Here is a 20,587-nt window from a genome sequence, read left to right on the forward strand (position 1 = left end):
TGCGGTGTGCGCTGTCATGGGTCATGGCAGTCGTGACAAAAACATTGTGATTACATATATCCCCAACTGGTATAATGCAGCATACATTCCTGAATAGAGACATAAATTATTATTTGTCTTGTTATTTTATTAGCACATTTTATAAAGTAACAATTTAAAGCATTTGACAATTTATTCAATAAAAAGAGAAAAAATATATTTGTAAGGATCAGATATTTGTATAAAAAGCGGTTTATCCAGCAGAAACTTGACATTAGACAATTATTGAAGATCAATGGTGGCAGCCATGTCAGCAATACTGCACTTGTTAACATTGCGTTTTATTTTTCCATAGCCCTCATCTCCCCATTGTTCGCCCCAGCTGTAAGAAGAAGAAAGGAAATAAGAAAAAAAGTTAAGATTGTCACCTGGAGTAGGGTCTGATGTCCTGCACCTCACAATGTGGAAAGGTCCCAAGCGAAAGCAATGGCAGATAGAAATGCATAACTGTTTCTACAAATATTCATAGACAGTTGGAATCTGCTGGTGGTGCTGAAGAACCAATGGATTGATCATGTAATCCCTTTACTACTTTTAGGCACCTACTATACTTATGTTTATAAACTGTAAAACATGTTTCAAAATATGCAAAATGGCATTGTGTGATAACTGTGATATGGAAAAGCCTCACTCAGGAGTGTCTAAATTGTTTTTAGTGTACTTATGCCATTACAGAGAAAGTTATCTACAATATATAAGACTGATCCCATACAAAATGCCATTCCAGACGTAAACCACTGGGGTGATTGATGAGACATTGAAAGTGGGGACTTACTATAGGGCAAGCTATTAGCCTTGCCTCACTCTCACTTACATTTGTTTCATTTGAATTTATTATACTTATATCAAAAAAACAAAATGGCATTTGTTCAAATTACAGGAAGACAAAAAATGTTTTAATAAAAAAAGGAGGTTGTTTTGCGTGAAAAAAAATCTAGAAAAATACCATATACCGGTACAACCCAATCGTATGCAAATGAAACTAAACAATCTCCTAGAACTGCGCATAATGTATTCCAACAGTATTCAGTGTGCCATATAACCATATTATGATCTGATATAGGCATACATGGGAACTTTTTAAATGAGCTGATCCTGAGACTCTTGAAATATTTGCCCTTTAATAGCTCATAATAAAGATTCTATATAGTGAATCGTCAAATGTGTTAATTGAACTAAAACCAGTCCTAATGGAAACCTTGGTTTGTTATTATTGAAGGATAGCAAAGCACCAGTTGGAAGTCATATATTAACATATGAGGGGTAGAATCCAAATGAGTCAGTTCCAGGTTTTATGACCCTGAGAATCCACCCCTTCAAAAACCCTGAGTGTTCCCAGGTATGGATATACAGTAGGTCAGCAACATACCTGTTTTTTATTAACCAGTAATCTTCATTATTGTCCTCATTGTTCTTATCATATTCTGTTCCATAACCCACAATAATAATGGCATGATTTGGATAAGGAGCACAGCCACCGTCATAAACCCCTGTTATTAAAATATCATACCAAAATATAACGAATATGAATTGCACTCAAAAAGTTATTGCCCACATTTTCAGAGCATATACTTCAAAGCTTTTGATATTTCCAGATTCAGTACTAGTAAAAAATAAATAAATGCATATATACAATCATTTTGTAATTGAGTTAATTTTACCTATTTATAATTTTATGGCAAATGTGACTTTTAACCCATTAATATGAAGTATCAACTGTATCAATATGTATGGAACCAAAGAGAGGGTTTGGTTCCAGGGGGGAAGCTTAATATGTGTTGGACTGCAGTTAATCAGGATGTAGTTAAGTGGATGAGACACATGTGCACTGAATATAAGTTGGAGTTTATATAGTATGTTTTAAGAAGATCTGTTAATAAAATCATTAAACACTGCAGCTGGAGTCTGACAGCCCTGTTAATGCACAGTAACATTGAAACATCAACTATTGTAAATAACGAGAACGCCTGCTGAGTCAATTAAGAGCTGGGACAAAAGAATATATATATATATATATATATATATATATATATATATATATATATATATATATATATATATATAAGCAACAGTATTTAGGTTAGGACCTACCTACATTGGAGTACTTTGGCGTAGTGGTGGGCTTAGCATAATATGGCCATATAATGTGACTAAAACTCCAATTTTGTCATCTTAGAAAGGTGTTTTTAAGTAGTTTTAACTACAGTCATGAGAGTTTATAATCTATTTGATGTGTGTGCGCTGATTTAGAGATTGTGTATGATTTTGGTCTTCAGCAGCACCCCCTTATAATTAATGCTAGTTCAGGTGAGTGCTTCCTTTTTGTATTTGGTTGTATATATATATATATATATATATATACCAAGTTATATGATAATAATTATACAAACTTGTTTATAAGAAAAGTGCAAAATATATAACATGAGGAATGTGTGGGCCCTTAGTTGATTGTAGTATGCCTAGTCCGGTTTGCGGTTTGGAATTCAATCAAATTGTCTAGTATCCTGTTTCAATCTGCTTTCTTTGATGTTTCCTACTGCCTACCTACTGTTGGGGAAGTATGCAAATAGATTACCTATTTCACATACAAATCATTTTCTAAAAAAGCACTGATAAGTATCAATATTGCAGGAGAAGATAAATTACCCTTCATGTAAAAAGAAAACTCAATGTCCACTCCAAATCCAACTATAATTGGGCCTTCAGATGCCACAGAACTTGCTATGTTATCTTCTCCAGGCACACCATAGTATTTTGTTGCATTCAGTGTAATTGCTTCATCAGGTTTGTATAAGCAGGTAAATTTCTGTTCCAGAAAATAATTAAAATAATTACAATTACAAATGATTATTAAATTCCAGTTTGACACTGATCAGCCATAACATTATGACCACTGACAGATGAAGGGAATAACACTGATAAACTTGTTATCATGGCACCTGTCAGTGGGTGGGATATATTAGGCAGCAAGTGGACATTTTGTTTCCAAAGTTGATGTGTTACAAGCAGGAAAAATGGGCAAGTGGACAAATTGTGATGGCTAGACGACTGGGCCAGAGCATCTCAAAGAGTGCATCTCTTCTGGGGTGTTCCCAGTCTACAGTGGTCAAAAGTGGTCAAAAGTCCAAGGAAGGAAAAGCGGTGCAACTGCACGTGAGGAAGGAAGGCTGGCCAAAGTAGTCAAATACAACAGACAAGCTACTGTAGCTCAAATTGCTGAAAAGGTAAATGCTGGTTCTGATAGAGTGGTGTCAGGACGCACAGTGCATCACAATTTGTTGTGTATTGGGCTGCGTAGCCACAGACGTGTCAGGGTGCCCATGCTGACCCCTGTCCACTGTAGATAGCGCCTACATTGAGCACATGAGTATAAGAACTGGACAAAGGAGCAATGGAAGAAGGCGGCCTGGCCTGATGAATCAAGTTTACATTATGTGGATGGCCATGTGTGTGTGCATCCCTTACCTGGAGAAAACATGGCACCAGGATACATCCCTGGACGCCTCACCTCGCAACTTACAGGACTTAAAAGATCTGCTGCTAATGTTCAGAGGTCTAGTGGAGTCCATGCCTCGACGGGTCAGGGCTGTTATGTCCTCAAAATGGGGGACCTACACAATATTAGGCAGGTGGTCATAATGTTTTGGCTGATCGGTGTATCTATAACAAAAACTACATGTCTTATGTGAAAAATAACCTTGTGATTTTTGCCACATATTGTAGTCAGTTACCTTCGGATCAAGCTCAATTTAGGGGTCCACAGGAGCTGTCCATTGGATGCCCTTAACAGCTGTGGTTTGATGTTTGAAATATTTTCCAGATATGGCAGCAGAAAACATGAGTAGTGGTGGGTATGACTTGGCTGGTGGGTCCCACTAGGGAGGCTTGCCCAGGATCCTTTATTCCTAAAGATGGCACTGATTGCCGTGGATAATGCTATCAATTTTCCCTTTCCTCATACTATAAATTTGCAGCTTTGGTTACACATCCCATCCTGATGACCAGTATTTAGTATCTACCCACCAAATATGTATTTATTTCCCTCTCTACAGAAAAGCTATTCTTAAAAAGTTCTCTACATGAACTCAACAATAATGTTAGGTGCCCCTTTTGCATCACAATTACCGTATTTGCATGATTATAAAATACGTTTTTTCAGTAAAAATTAATCTGAAAAACAACATTGTGTTATAATCAAGGTAGTCTTTTATTCAGACCTCAGATCTGTGAGGTCACCAATGCACAACCATCTAAGCCCAGGGGCTTGTCACTCAACCGCACTCATGCTCTCTCACTCTCACTCTTTCATGCTCACTCATGCTCTTTCACACTCTTTCCCATTCAATGTCTCCCTACCTTCTCTGCAAACCACTTCCATGTCCCAGTCTTTTTTCTTGCAGCTGTGCTTCTTCTCTTGCCTCTTCTTGTTCATCTGTCTTCTTTCTTCATCTTCTTATCTCTGGTATCATCTCCATTATTGAGGTACTTCCACAAAAGGGCCAGAATCTTTCTTCACAAATTATCCTCTTAGAGTACTTCTGCAAAAGGGCAGAGCCATGGTGCACCCCGCAAAGACAGCCTCTCCCCTTCCTCCAATTGTGTGAGAGAGAGTGGGTGGAGGCTCTGCATTTTTGTGGAAGTACCTGGATAACAGGGAAATGTGGATGGAGAAAGACAAAAGAAGAAGAAAGAACATCGAAGAATAAGAGGAGGCAAGATGAGAACTGTAGCTGTGGGAAAACAACAGAGGAACACAGAATACAAGATATAATAAGGTAACATACCTTCCCAAAGTTAATTACACCATAGGGATATTACCTATGTTTCCACAATTACACCATAGGGATATTACCTATGTTTCCACAAGTACGAGAGGAGAGTCAAACTGAATGATTACATTGAAGCTGACAATTTACAAATTAACATTACCATTAAAATACGTTAAGATGGGCTATTTTGTAATCACACAGATACATAAAAGGCTAGATGGATACAGAATAATTTTGCTGACTGAGAGTAAAATCCTAAATCCATTGTCACATTTAGATCAAGGTCTAGCATACATAAAACTGAACAAGTGGCAAGAGCACTAGAACAAACTAATGGTGGTACAAATAATTACAATTGTAAATGAGAACAATAGGATGATTTTACAATGAATGAAAAAAAAGTTTACATGCTAACATTTCAGGTGTCCAAATCAGGGCACAATACAAAGAAATCATCTTATATTTTGTTTTGCAGATCATTTTTTATTATTTTTTGGATCTGCCTTAAGGTATATATTTTGATACCCAAGTACGTTCACACTTTTTTATAAGCACACAGGTGTTTCACAGGTTTGTTGGTGATCCTTGTGCGAGGTTTATCCTGTTTTTGTTTGTGTCCAAATCAGGGCACCTGTGTTGGATGGTGTGGCAAGATAAAGGGACAGTATGGGTATGGTAGAAGCTAAAATATGTCTACAAAATGATTTATGAGACTTACCTTCTGTGTGTATTCGTAATCTTGGCTCTTCATTACACCTTTTTCTGTCACATATTGTAGTGCTAATAATGGCATACCACCACAGCAGCCACCGTCATTGGTGTCACAGTCCACTAGTTGTTGCTCACTCAACTGGACAAGGTTTCCATTCTTTAGACATAAACGGGATTCCACTACACCAATCTTTAAAGTACACATATTTACGTTATATTTATATGTGTGTTCCAATTTAAATGTTGCTGCCTTAACTTTGATAAAGTAGAGATAATCTTAACACTTAGCTTTTAATTCATGAACAAAACAACAATAACACAACTTTTTATTCTACTCAGGAAACATGTTATTGCTTAGCTAATCAGGACAATATAAAATAAATAATAGGTGGCCAATAGAAAAAGAAAACAAAAAGCAGCTAGGGTATTAAAATGCTCAAAATCCTATCAGTGAAAGCTAAAATACGAGAGAAACCCTTCACAAACTTACAAAGTTCTATCAGTGAAAGCAAAATACAAGAGTAATACAAAATCCTATCAGCGAACGTAAAATACAAGAGTAACACAAACTCCTATCAGTGAAAGCAAAGTACAGGAGTAACACAAAATCCTATGAGTGAAAGCAAAATACAAGAGTAACACGAAATCAGAGAAAGCAATGTACAAGTGTATGATTACCAGGGCCAGACTGGGAATACAAAGCAGCACTGTTGTGCATCATATACATTATATGTGCACAATCACCCTTAATAAATGCCTGACATCATCATATCCCAACTAACTTGCATGAATTTCTATTAAATATACTTATCACTAGTAAGCATATTTTAGGGCTCTTTCTGGTGTCTAACAAGACACATACAAAGTAGTCTTATAAAATTGCCATCTATTTTATATACTGATTCTGCAGCAAGTGTTGTTTTGCTCGCATATACACATTCCCACTCTCCCTAACACAGTGTCTGCTCACTTTCTCCCTCTCCATGTATCTAAGGATTCTGCTGCTGCACACTGGAGGGGTCATATTTTGTTTTGCGACCCTGGAGCTTACTGGGAAATGTTCCAGGGATCTTAATGAGCCAGTCCAGCCCTGCAAGTAACTATACTTAATGGCAGTAGAACTAATAATAAAAAGATAAATGTATCTATTTTGTTACCGCTGCGAATGCCCAGCATGATCCACAGTTTCCTTGGTTTTTAATAGGAGTAATACAATTTGATTTCCTCCAGTCAACCTCTTCTGGAATATTAGGATTTTTTGCATTGAGGCTTTTTTGTGGAATATTACTCGGCTTTGAAAATTCTCCTGAGTACATAAGGCAGCTCTTGGACCTCAGTTCTTCATTTGTCTGAAATGATAAAACTCTTTAAATAAATTGATAAAAGTTAGAAGCATAAACATCCTGTACCCCATTTTTTTAAAGAATAAAGGCCATGGATTTTGATTCCATTAGAAGTTCAGCTTTGTGAAAGAGTGTGTAGATGAAAGAAAAAAAAAATATCACCAATTATCATTTCTTGGCCTTACCAGTATAAATGTAGGAATGGACTGTACATTATATAGGAATATAAGTCAATGAGTCAAATACCTATCAACAATCAACCAAAGGCTGAATTTACGGTTATCCCACCATTTCCTCCATCCACAACTCCTGACATGTCTATCATTCTTGATAACTCCACCATCTAACCAACTAACCAAGTTCAGTGCCTTGGTGTCACACTAGACTCTGCTCTCATCCTTCATCCCTCATCCTTCATCCCTCACTAGCAGTCCCTAACCTACACCTGAAAAACATCTCCTGAATTTGGCCATTCCTCACACAAGAAATAACCAAAATACTAATCCACCCATTGTTAGATCTCGTCTGGATTATTGCAATTTCCTACTAAATGGACTCCCCCTCTCCAGCCTTTCACCGCTCTAATCCATCCTCAACACTGCTGCTAGATTAATCTTTCTCTGTCACCGTTATTCATCTGCTGCTCTATTGGCTCCCCATACCCTCCAGAATCAAATCTAAACTCCTGAGCCTGACCTACAGAGCCAAAACAACTCTGCACCCCCTATATCTCTACCCTCCTATCCAAATACATCTCTAACCTCTTTGTTACTCTAACAACCTGCATCTCCCTCCTACCATCATTCCCTCTTCTCACTCATGCATTCAGGATTTCATCTGGGCTATATCACTTCTCATTCCGTCAGACTTCCTCCCTTGTACGCGACTTTCAAAAGCTCTCTGAAAACCAACTTTGTTTGAAGCAGTATACAACTATGCTATTTATGTATAATTACATAATTCTTCTAGATAATGTGAGACAATATATTTTAGTAATTTTAATAGCTTTGTAAAAGTTTTATCCATCACTACAATTCTGTAATCACACACCTGATCTAGTTGTATAAACAGGATATCACGGGTGAAACTGTGTGTGTATATATATATATATAAAATTCTTGGGTTATATTTATAAACATCAAGGGGCAGACTGAGTTGCCTAGGGCCCTATGGAGGCTTGATCTAGCAATGTCCCTTGTCTCTTCTCATTTGGACACAGTATACTCTTGGTCACAGAGATCAAACATGATACAAGTTATATACGGTAGAAAAAAGACTTGCTGTGTAATATTCTCACAGCACTATACATGATGCATTACAGAGTTGAAAGATGTATTGTTGATTTTGTACACTTTTTGCAAATGAAACCAACACAGTGAATAAGGGTATATATCTGTAAAGTCTTCCTAAAAACCTGTAAACTTACCATATCTGCAAAGTGGTTCACAGCCATCCAGTATTTGGAGAGACCTTGGTCAGCAAGCTGATTGTGTTTCTGAACCCTTTCCCAATTGGCCTCCCAGGCTGTTCTTCTAAATTGCTCTTCTTCTAAATCTTTGTATTGTCTCCCTGTAGCAATTAAATGTTTAATAAAAATCTAATCATTAACCAATGTGCAGAATATTAACAGTATGACAACTACAGATGGTTCATTTGCTCAATATTCCTCTGGCTGCATGGATTTTGAGGCAGGTTTGGCTCTTTCAAAACCCTGACCTGAAAATTCAATATCTAGAAACAAAATAAAAAATAAATGCTAAAAAATCGGTTTTATGTAAATGATGGAAAAAAAAGTGAGGAAAATGCCCTCAAGTGAAGTTGGCTTACCATTAGTAATTTTCCCTATTTATTCATTTTTAATTAAACTTACAGTGTAGTATTTTCAAAGACAATATATGATCCACTTTCTGTAAACTCTAAAGAGTCTGTATTGAATTAGGTATTCAAACTCTAGTACATCTCCCATGATATGTAAAACATTTTTTTTGTATTTAGCTACAATTTGTTATTCTTAACTTGAAGAACAAACGAGTAATACAAGTTAACCATCACAATATTGCTTCCAGTTGTGAGAATACTGATTGTTATCCTGTGTGTTTAAAAAAACAACTATATTTTTTGTATTATTGGTTTAAATAATCTTACCATATTTTGATGTCCATACATTCCACTCTGCATCAAGGAAATGTGAGGATGAAACACAGATTGCAATTGCTGAGAGCAGCAACAGACATTTCACTTGATGCATCCTAAAAGAGAGAATATATAAATAAAAAATAACGCAAAAACAATAAGTTAATATTGTAGTAAAGCTATGTGCAATAATTTTTTATATCCAATTGCATTTTAATATGGCATTTATATTTTTATGTTATAACACTTACCTGACTGTCATGTTTTACAGCAGTGAGTCTTGAGTATAAAATATCTACCCACTGGCATCTATTTATATCTTTGCATTTCTTTCCATTATTATATCTAGTCTTTATTATATCGGTAACTACATCAGAACTGTGCCAATCAGATTATTGGGAACAGTTTGATTTATAGTGATAAGATTTTATGTACAATCCATGACTGTTTCTAAAAAAGTTCAAGCATATACAAGGATGTTAAGTGCTGTACAGGAGTCAAAAGCCCCAAATGTTAAGGGAAAACCTATTCATGCAAGACCAGAAAAGCAATCAGAAACTATTTATAGTGTATGTTCATAGGTTGTTTTAGTGGTATTTATATATCAAAGTCAGCACTAACAGTAGCATGATAGGTAACATCCTTTGCACAGTGTGATTAGTTGGAACAGTGGTCTGATAATTTACCTGTGAGTGGTACATATGATTATACATTAACTCTTGAAAGTTACTTAGAGGGATATCTATTCATCTGCTGCTCTATTGGCTCCCCATACCCTCCAGAATCAAATCTAAACTCCTGAGCCTGACCTACAGAGCCAAAACAACTCTGCACCCCCTATATCTCTACCCTCCTATCAAAGTCAGCACTAACAGTAGCATGATAGGTAACATCCTTTGCACAGTGTGATTAGTTGGAACAGTGGTCTGATAATTTACCTGTGAGTGGTACATATGATTATACATTAACTCTTGAAAGTTACTTAGAGGGATATCTATGCTATCTAGGCCATATCAGCTGGCAAAGAGGTAATGATTGCAGGCTCTTGTAGCAGATTTTCTTACATGAACAATGGTGTGTTGGAAAGGTCTGTTCCTGTGTTCAGGGTTAAATCTTTTGGGGGGGGTTATTTACTAAATGGAAAGTTGGCTGCAGTGTTTTAAGAGTTGTGGTTTCATTGTTCTCTCTTCTATTTTAATTATGAAGGGCCAACAATTGTAGGTTTCTCCAGCAAGAAGGGCAAGAAGGAGACTTTAAAGAATTCCTATTGATTTAACTATGCATTATACAGAACCAGTCAGGCTCTTCCTGTTCACCGAGGTTCAGGGGAAAACTACACAAACATGTTAATACGCAGAATCACTCTAACAACATGTTCTTTCACATAAATACACAGGCACTCTCTTCCAGGTGCCATGAACTCTAGGCTCATCCTGACTCTCCCTGACCCTGACTCTCTAACACCATACACTAACACCCGCACATGCATACTAACACAAACACTCATGCTAACACTATACAATGTTTACCATATTTAATGTAGAATATTCCCTTAGCACATTCTATTCTAAGTAATGTCATGTGCCCAGAAGGTATCCCTTTTCAAATCAAACAAATCAATTTTGAGGAAGCATATAGATTTTTTTTTATTTTACTTTTACAAATGGATTTATTTTTTCTATTCTGTACCTTATGAGTCAATTTTAAGTTTGTATGAATGGCAGCTTAGTTCTTCCCCTAACGCTCAACAGTATTCGGTATGTGTGTACACTGTGGTAGGTTGGAATCCATTAATTCTGTGGTGTCCATTCATACTTTTCCTATTTGCCCATACCAGCTGATGTACCTGATCTCAACATCTGCCTGACCTACAGTAGTGCCTTACTGACCGTGTCTTTGAATACATACCATGTTCCATCCTTTAAATTTTTAAATCTCACCATGAAATGAACTTTAATTATAACTTTAATGTTTAATTTAACTTTTATGTAATTTTAAATCTGTACTGGAAATGCCTGGCATGCATCATCTTGAAAACACAGGTTGTGTACTGGGCCTTGTGCACCTACACTCACATAGTGTTTCACCTACCCCTCTGAACATCATCGATGAACACATTAAAAATAATGGCAAAAAGAACCAACCATTAAAACCAAGACTTTCATGGCAGGGCATTCTTATAAAAAAGGAAAATGTTATTCACAAAGGTTTAGCATTCATTTGCCTTGGCTTAGTTAAAAGCTGTTTTGTCACAATAGTTTAACAAAGATAATTATTCAGGCAGTTAAGATGTCCATTGATTACCAGATATGTTAGAGGAAGTGTGATATGATATTGAACTCAAATCCTAGAATGGGTTTTCAAAGACTAAAGCAAAAAATGTCATACATATCACAAAAGTACAACTTTTTATTTAAACATTTTTGTTAATTTTAGTGGTATTTTATGTGTAATTAACAGGATCATCATACTTTAGACTGCATTTTAACAATATAGAATTGTTCCAGTGTCACTCTTCTGGATTGGTCATCACTGTCCAATAGATGGCTTTAGAACATAGTAAATAAAAGAGTATTTTGGATTCATGTCTAACTGTCCCTACAGACCACTGGGTTTGTGTTCCTTGCAAATCTGAGAACTATATTCTTTTACCCAGTTACAGATGTGTCTCATGATCCCCACACAGTGTGAGCTGTCTAAACCAATGTAAGTCTACTTGCACTGGGTAAGGTTGCTATAGCAATTTGGCCAACTAGGCATAGATCTTGTAAATGAACCTGTTGCAAGGAAGAAAGCTGATCTATGGTCTACGGAGCAGTGGCACACAGGGGAACCTAATTGCCCCTCTGGACCTGCCAGCCTAGGCATAGTCAGACTTGACCAGAGTACACTACAACTTACAAATATACCATAGTCCTTTGTTCCTGTTGACTTAAGTGAGCACCCAGGATTAAATGTCATACACTACATAGACTTGAGAAGAGAATAATCATCAGCAGTCGCAATGTAGTAAATGCATCAATATCTGTGCTGTGTTGCCTTAGGAAGAAGTTTAGTTGCGAATTCTATTTATAACATGAAAAAACCTTAATCAGCTGGTGAATAAGTCCTCATTGAAGCAACACACCAGACAATTTGTAACTTTCACATTTATTTTTATTGTACAGCTAATGCGAAAGCAAAGGTTCATTATTAGAATGTTTCTTAAGAGTGTTACAGTATATGATGTCTTTACACTAATGGTTAACAGTAATACCTGTCTTTAGTCCAACCCAGGTAAAAGGATAATGTTAATGGTTCTGTGGAGCCTGACAGAACTGTAGGACTATGGCTCTTTGTTTTACACTCTTCACAATTTTTCTTTGCTGTATCTGTCCACTTTACAGCTCTAAAAAATAGATTTCTGCTTTTTAGATACATAAATATTAGGCTGTCAGATTGACTACAATTATATATAAATGCTATTTTGATTAGATTTTTGCTCTTTCCATTCTGATGACTAACACTGTACTGCCCTCTCCCCATTTAGAATAACAGTTACTCATGATAACTATCTTTAAATCTATTGATATGAAATGCTCATATGCTATCAGTGAACTAAAACCATACTGGTATTCGTTTAGATAATATACAGTGATAGGTACAGTATGAAGAGATAGATGTCAGGATGGTCTTGACTGTGATCATAGGAATTAAACAATAAACATTCTTGAAGGGTGGGGACTTGCTTATTGGAATATGAAAACAGAAAGCTGAAACATAAATGTTAGCTATTATATAATATTGCGTATCTCTAGGAACCAATAAACTGCGTACATGTTTGTTGCTATAATTTTTTTCAAGGAAAAGAATATTTAGCCTGTCAGTTATATCCCCAAGGTTTTGAGAGAATAAATCAATAGCATGCAATGTATACTGTAGGATAACAAAAACGGCCATCACCCAACTTGTCTGGATGGCTCATTTTACCTGTTTGTACATGTGTTCATTTATAAAGTAGGATTCCATATTAGTTGGATTAAGCATTAGACTATAGAATCATATTTTTATGGAGACAAGGGTAGACATTTTGGACTGTTGGCAGACCTGTATGTCCACAAAAAACTGAATGTCATTAAATATAATACAGATATATATACTGAAGAGAGCACTTTGAAAATGCAGATCTCAGATACAACAAAAACATAAAGTTATGTATAAGAAGGTAGGAGACAAAGACATGAGGACAAACTCACTGTAAGAAGGTGTATTACTACAATGCATGCTAAATACAGGGAAGCAATAGGTTTGATTCTATAATCTTGTTATTATTAATATGTATTGTTTATTATAGCGCCAGCATATTCCACAGCTCTGTAGAGTGTATAAGAAAACAATTTGACATACAGAAAGAGATAAGAAGAGCCTGCTCAAAAGATCTCACAATCTAAAGCTTTAATGGTTTAAACTAAGATAGAAAATGTGTGGCTGGTGATTCCATGACCAACTAAAATGCTACTTTGAAACTTAATGGAAACATCTACACTTAAAGGGACACACCAGCCATCTTACGCATGAGTTTGTATGAATGAGTGAATAAACAAGTATTTGTGAATGCGTGAATATAAGAGTGTGTGTAATTGAGTATGTATTTATTTATGTATATGTGTGGGACAGCATGGCTGTGTAAGTGAGGGCAAAGATGGCACAGGCAGGCTGTTTATGGGCAAGTCATATGTGTGCAATCTGGGTGCCAGGACTGGCATTTGGGCTGTGTGGCATGTACAATTTAGGGTTTCCAGAGATTATTTATTTGATCTATTGCTTCAATGCTGAGTTTGTATGTAATTTTTAGTTGATCTATACCTATAATGTTGAGTTGGAGTGTTATTCAGTTGCTCTGTACCTGCAATGCAATGTTTCCATGCTATTGGCATAGTATTGTGCTCATGCCCTGCGCATTTGGCATGAGGATGTCTCACAGGGAGTCAAGCTAGGGTCAAACGGAAGGAAGACGTCACTGACTCTGATAGACTCCTCCGTATCTGCAGAGTCAGTGTGGTGTTTTTTTTGTTGTTGTTGGGGTTGAGGGTGTGATTGCATGCTAGGGAATAAGGCAGCCCGGGTGGTCCCTTTACATTTGCGTGTGGTCCATTTTGTAAATGCATAAGGGGGTTCTGCAGAATGCCCCCAAATAAATGTACCCCTTTCCCCATCCCCAGTTAAATATCTTACAGAAGATGAATTTAGCCAAATGCATCTCCCTACACATGATGTAATCACCACCACTCTGCTGAACAGTGCTTGCAGGGCCTTGTGCTTAGACCCGGGCGCACATGTGTAAAGTCTTCCCATTGATATAAATAGGAGCACTTTCCTACCACTGATTCGCTACTTAAGCTGCCAGGACATATTCCCATTGATTTCATTGGTAGTACTTTACTGCCAGAAATTTCAGAACGGTGAAGAAAAAAATTATTTTGCAGCATGGCTGAGAATTCAGTGTAACGTGTTTTATTATAATTGTATATTTATCAGAGCCCGTGTGTCCACATTAATTTATATTTGATACATATTCAATTACTACCCCTGTATGTGTAGAGTCTTAAATATGCAATTCATTTTAAAAAAAAGTTACAGCAAAATAGAAAACTCTTTACTTTATTCAATTTATTCAGACACATTTTAATTTCCACAGTAATGAACTATGAAACACATATGCATATTAAACTACTCTTTGACCACAAAACACTGACGAAATAATCGTAACATATACCCGAGAGGAGATAAATCTTGCATGGAACATCATTAAATCCTAAAATTAAAGAGGTGACATATATTTAATGCTTTTTTAATTTAAATTTATTTATGTGGATTGTGCTTTTTCTCTGCTGTGGTGGCAGAACTAGTTCTTACAGTACAGACTCAGCTATATCCTTGAAATGTTGGATTCTTAATCTGAATAACATATGTCAGTACCTCCTATTAGCCTATTATGACCTGTTCTTCACATTGTAATAGAGAGAAAGCGTGAAGTGAGTATTCCATCAGTGTGTCCTGTGGCCAGTCTGGACCACAATATAATATGATATGCATTAATTGGAACAAAGAGTTTTAACCACATTTTCTAAGATAATGCACAATAATATAAACTATTTTTTTTATTTAATAAAAACTATAATCTAGAAAAATGGATTTTTATTTCTATATTTCCTATATGCCCTTATATGCCACTCTGCCCCCACAAATGCCTTATACCCCCTATATGCCACTATGCCCCAGATATGCCTTATACCCGCTTATATGACACTCTGTCCCCCAGATATGCCTTATACCACCAATATGCTACTCTTTCTCCCAGATATGCCTTATACATTTGACAAAAAAGACAACAATCAGAAACACAGTAAAATTGCAACACACATAAAAACATATAATGAATGTTTAATCCATTTGATATTTGGCATTCTCAGGCACTGATAGCATGGGTGTATAGTTACATTAATAAAATATCTGAGCCAGTAGTGTATTTAAAAACAATGTAACAGGAAACCATGGCAGAGAAGCATACCTGGGAACTCTCCGGGTTTGACCCGGAGATTGCCGGGTGAAGCACCACTTCTCCAGTACTTCGGGTCACGACCCGAATCCTCCTGGTTGCGGGACCTTGGTCTTGACACCCCCCGCCCATTTTACCTTTAAATGGGGGTGTTTCCCGGTGCCATCAGCGGGAATGCCCCCACTGTCATCGGGAATGCCCCTGACATCAGCAGGAACTCCCACTGATGTAATCGGGAACGCCCCTGACCTCAGCGGGAATGCCCACTGACGTCAGGGGGCAGTCCTGGCCGCGTCCTGCAAGGGAAGGCTCTGGGTAGCTGGAGCCCAGAAGTTCCCAGGTATGCAGAGAAGAAATGTTACATGATTGATGAAGTAGCATCACAATATACAGTATGCTCTACATATTTATTTATATATATATATATATATAAATCAACATATCTAGTTCATTGATTTGTGTGCAGTGAATAAAATCATTTTTCTGAAAGTATTATAGTATTAAAGTAGTATGATTTTTTTTATAAAATAATAATAAAATACAGATCATACAACTTAGAAAAAAGGAAATAGAACTTGAATGGAGATTTATTTAACTTTATTTTCTGGCCAAGACTTCAGTAGGCCTATTCCTGCCATTTGTGGCCATCTCCACTCTATATGTCTCTACTTGAAAGCTATTCCATGTATTAGCCACTATGTTTTGTAAACACAGTGTTTTGAAATGTTTTCTTGAATCCTCACCCTATACCTTACAATCTGCTAACATCATTTTCTATTGAAATAAAATATGTCCCCTACAGGAATAGTCAAATAGATCATACCTAGAGGTGGTTATCTGTTTGAAGTACAATGAGTAGTGTCTCTGGGACATTATGTTCAGCAAATAGTCTATTTTACATATTCCTGCTCATATTCCTGATCATTGTGTTAAATGATCAGGATTTGATTTAAAATCCTAGTCAATAAGATGTAATAATGACTCATTTCAAAGTTGACTAGGGACCAAACTGCACTTTACAAATACTTTTTAGGTACCTCCTTTTGTAGATCATGTGATACTGTTACTCTCCTCATTTAGCTTAATCTCACGCATGCTACTACTCAAAATTATAAAAAAAAAAACAGATTTCCACTAATATTCCTGGAGAGGTGAACTTTTTTTCAGCTTCCAAAAGTTCTATCCATGTTTTGGATTTGTATCTTAACCTTGTTATGACTTGTAAAATACATACTGCTAGAAGAAAATAAACAGCACATGTAATGCACCTTACAAAGTCTACCATTCAAAGTAATAAAGTGATGTATATTTACAGTTAGCATAATTTAAGATAAGTCCAAATACAGAAACATTATGCCTCTTTGCTACCCTCTAGCCCAAGTTTGTAACAGTGGTACTTCCATATGATCCATTAGAACATTCAGTATCATCATCCTTAAACACTCTACTGAGAGCTTCATTGATGGAACCCCAAAACTTCCTTTTTCTCTGTCTGCCCACAAAGAAGTAAATGAAAGGGTTAGCCATGCTGTTAAACACAGTACAGTATGTGCTGGAAAAGAATAAGGCCACATAGTATACATTAGATGCTAACACCTTAAAATAAAGCAAAATCCACAATAGTCTGATAGGTACAACAGAAATCAAGAAAACCAGAACTGTAATTATGATAGCTATGTAGATCTTTGGGGGTCTGCATTTTTTTGATGTGGTTTTGATCACGTAGATTAATGTGAAACTAGACATAAGCATCAAAGGAATAACCAATGCAAATGTCAAAAAGGAAGTGAAAATCTGTACTGATGTACATTCTTGTGTACCCTTCATGAAGGATGCTGAAGGACAGACTAAGTTATCAATAAGCGATAAAAGGATACCTAAGAGCCATATGCCTATACACGTTATGGTTGACAAGCGCTTTGGCCTGTGACATTTATACCATATTGGAAAGAGAACAGAGAGGCACCTCTCAACACTTATGGCTGTCAGAAAAAACATGCCGGACAAGTATCCAAAGTCATACATGATTTCTAAGGCTGTAAGTGTCATCTTAGTTTGCATTCTGAAATTTAGCATTTGATCGACCATTAGAAGCATAACAATGGCAACAAAGAATAAATAGAGAAAGTCAGCAAGGGCGAGATTAAGAATGTACACTGTGTATTTGGTCCTCTTTATCTTAAATAAAAGAATCCAGGAGACAATTGCATTACCTAGCAGCCCAAATATACACAGTATCACAGCAAAGCATGCAACAATTGAATATGTTACACCGGAGTTCGAAGAATTAGGTCTGGCTGTTGTCATATTTTGTGTAGTATTATTGAAAGTAGACATGGTGAGTAGATGACCAAATTTGTCAGATCAATCTGTCTTGGTATTTTATTTGCTGAACTTTAAAATCCTGAAAAAAATGGAAAATGGTAGAACATTAAATGCAGGGACAACAGAAAAAACAATATAGGAGCCATGGCTCCCTCATTTAGGCATCAGCAAGTAAAAGGTGGGGGAATTATATCAGACAGTACAGTAAAACCTACGCTATCTCTTTTATTACCCACTGAAATATGTGTATACATGTATATATTTTTTCTCTTCTAACCATCATAATACCTTGCATATGCAAAATTGTATCCACAGCAGTTTACTGAAACAAATGACTGCCCTCTAGTGGATAATTTGAATATTTCACAATAAGCATTTTGCAAAATTAAGTATAGATCTCTTATTTAGAATGTTAGTTAAAGCTCCCCAACATTCCCTTTTAAGTCAACCAGTGTGTAGTAGTAAGCTTAGATGGGTGTTCAGTTGATTAATTAATCATAACAGACATGCATTATGTTCTCTATTTCCTACTGGAACACCAGCAAGGGGAGTACCTTACTCTAGCAGAAAACAACATGTTGGCTTTTTATAAATTAAAAATGTTATATTGGCAACAGTACAACTTAAAAATGATATATTAAAAAAATATTCTGTTGGGGAAACTGTTGTCACAGAGTAAAATGGTATGGGGGACCTGATAGCAGAAATTAAAAATATTGTCTAATTTTAAAGATTATTAGAGCAGTTATCTATAAGTAATTGTAGTTTCTATGATACGATTAAATAGAATAAAACCAATCACTTACTGAATTTATGCAAATTTTCTCTTGAGATACCAGGGTGTAAATAATGTTCTAATGAGTCTAATGCATCATGACAACCAGTGGCAACAAAATCACCTCACTGCAAAAATAAAACAAACAATGTAACTAAATGTTGTAAATGTACTTTTCTTTTTTCTTGTTGCAATAGCTTCACTGTACACAAACTGTTTCAAAAAACAACCCCTGCAAAATTCTTCAATGGAAGATGATAGAAAAAGCATGATGTGACAGTAAGAAGAAAAAATCTTCCTTGTACTTCTGTAAGGTCTCTAATATCTAACATGAAGCAATACTCGAATACCAAAAGCACCTTGTAAACATTGTATTAGGTATATAATTTGTGATTTAATTACCTGATTTGGTCTGCTGTTACTGTAGATTTTGCTCAATTTGTGCAAGGTTTACATGCTTTCATGCATCAGAGGCCCCAAGTGGTTGGATGATTGCATTCTTTATACTAGAAGTCTACAATAAAAAAAAATGCCAGGGATTTTATATATATATATATATATATATAAAATATATATTTTTTTTCCCAGGTGGCCCATTTAAGTATGCCAAAGACATAGGCACAAGAGCATCATTTAACAACAGTGGATGGCCTCAAAAGGCAGGTAATTCTTTGAATACCAAATGGGATGGACAGTGGGTTTCATTCAATCTACTGGATCATTAAAATTGCTTGCTGTGGTGATTATTATTGTTACTTAGAGTTTTATATAGGGCTGTATTTCTTATTCTGTAATGCTGTACAATGGATATACATTACATTACCAGTAGTACATAACATCACAATTTGACTTACAGAAACAACAGCCTACAATCTAGAGGAAGTTGGTGTATTACACAAGAGGAAAAAAGGGCACTTTTAAGGATGGACCAGTCACACTAGTGTAAGTATTGCAGAAGAAAGACAAGAAAAAATGGGATAAAATATATGAGAGGAAGGGCATTAACTTGTAAGGTTGTGGGAGTCCTTAAAGAAGTGGGTAAACCAGGAAGACTGTAGTTTTTTGAGATAAACTGAATGTGGGGGGTGAACAAAAGAGTCAAGGGTGACACCAAGGCAGTGAGTCTGAGGGGACGGAGAGATGATTTCACCATTAGCATTAAAGGAAACAGATAAAGGAATGTTAGCATTGGAGGGAGGGAATATGAGGTGTTCGGTTTTGGAGAGATTGAGTTTTAGGACATAAGGGGTCTTAGAACTAAGCCTTGGGTTACTTTGACTGAGAGGGGAAGTGGAAGTGTTAATGGAGACACAGATGCTGAAGATATGATCAGAAAGGTAGGTTGTGAACCAGGAGAGAGCAGTGTCATAGAGGCAAAGATCATGAACAGTTTGAAGGACTGGTGGTCCACAGTGTCGAAAGCAGCAGAAAGATTGTATAGGATTAGCGTAGAGTAGGGGCCCTTGGACTAAGCAGTGCATAGGTCATTATTAACTTAAGTGAGGCTGGTCTCAGTAGAATGATGAGAGCAGAAACCAGATTGAAGTGGGTAAGCAAAGAGGTGGAGTCAAGCTTGGAGGCGAGAGGAAATAGAGAGACAGGATGGTAGTTGGAAAGATCAGTTTGGTCCAGGGAGGGCTTTTTCCGGAATGGAGATATAATCAGAGGAAGGGCGAGTGGGGCCACTATGCAGATATTTTGTATCTGATAGTGTCAGTTTTATTATTGAAATATGTGGCTAAGTCAGAGGCAGTAAAGTTAGTGGAAGTCGCAGTTATAGTCTGAAGAAGAGAATTGAAGGTTATGAGACAGGGAGGAAATAAGGGAGGTGAAGTAGGTTTCCTTAGCAAGGGTGAGAACAAAGTAGCAGGAACTTAGCATGCATTTATAGTACAGGAAGTCAGATATAAATTGGAACTTCCGCAAACTAGGTTCAGCACTTCAGGAACAACTT

At 36.5% G+C, this 20,587-nt stretch overlaps 1 protein-coding gene across 1 annotated transcript; it reads right to left on the reverse strand.

Moving 5' to 3' along the window:
- Window positions 1–261: 261 nt before the first annotated feature.
- Window positions 262–9,110, reverse strand: LOC149297728 (cathepsin S-like). The gene is made up of 7 exons (XM_089488141.1): window positions 9,008–9,110; window positions 8,289–8,431; window positions 6,677–6,868; window positions 5,527–5,709; window positions 2,686–2,845; window positions 1,409–1,529; window positions 262–361 (listed from the first exon to the last, which is right to left on the reverse strand). Exons 1-7 carry the CDS (start codon window positions 9,108–9,110, stop codon window positions 262–264), a joined length of 1,002 nt encoding a protein of 333 aa, XP_089344267.1.
- Window positions 9,111–20,587: the final 11,477 nt, after the last annotated feature.

Source organism: Sceloporus occidentalis, unplaced genomic scaffold (genome assembly GCF_023333645.1).
Source record: "Sceloporus occidentalis isolate IW3139 unplaced genomic scaffold, rSceOcc1.0.p SCAF_37, whole genome shotgun sequence".
Taxonomy (NCBI): Eukaryota; Metazoa; Chordata; class Lepidosauria; order Squamata; family Phrynosomatidae; genus Sceloporus; species Sceloporus occidentalis.

What these genes read in the sequence shown, in the direction of transcription:
- LOC149297728 (XM_089488141.1), bottom strand. Translation starts at nt 9,110, where the DNA reads ATGCATCAAGTGAAATGTCTGTTGCTGCTCTCAGCAATTGCAATCTGT. An exon ending in TGAACCACTTTGCAGATATG is followed by an intron (nt 6,869 to 8,288) that starts GTAAGTTTACAG and finishes TTATCATTTCAG; the next exon opens with ACAAATGAAGAACTGAGGTC. An exon ending in TACTGGTTAATAAAAAACAG is followed by an intron (nt 362 to 1,408) that starts GTATGTTGCTGA and finishes TTCTTCTTACAG; the next exon opens with CTGGGGCGAACAATGGGGAG.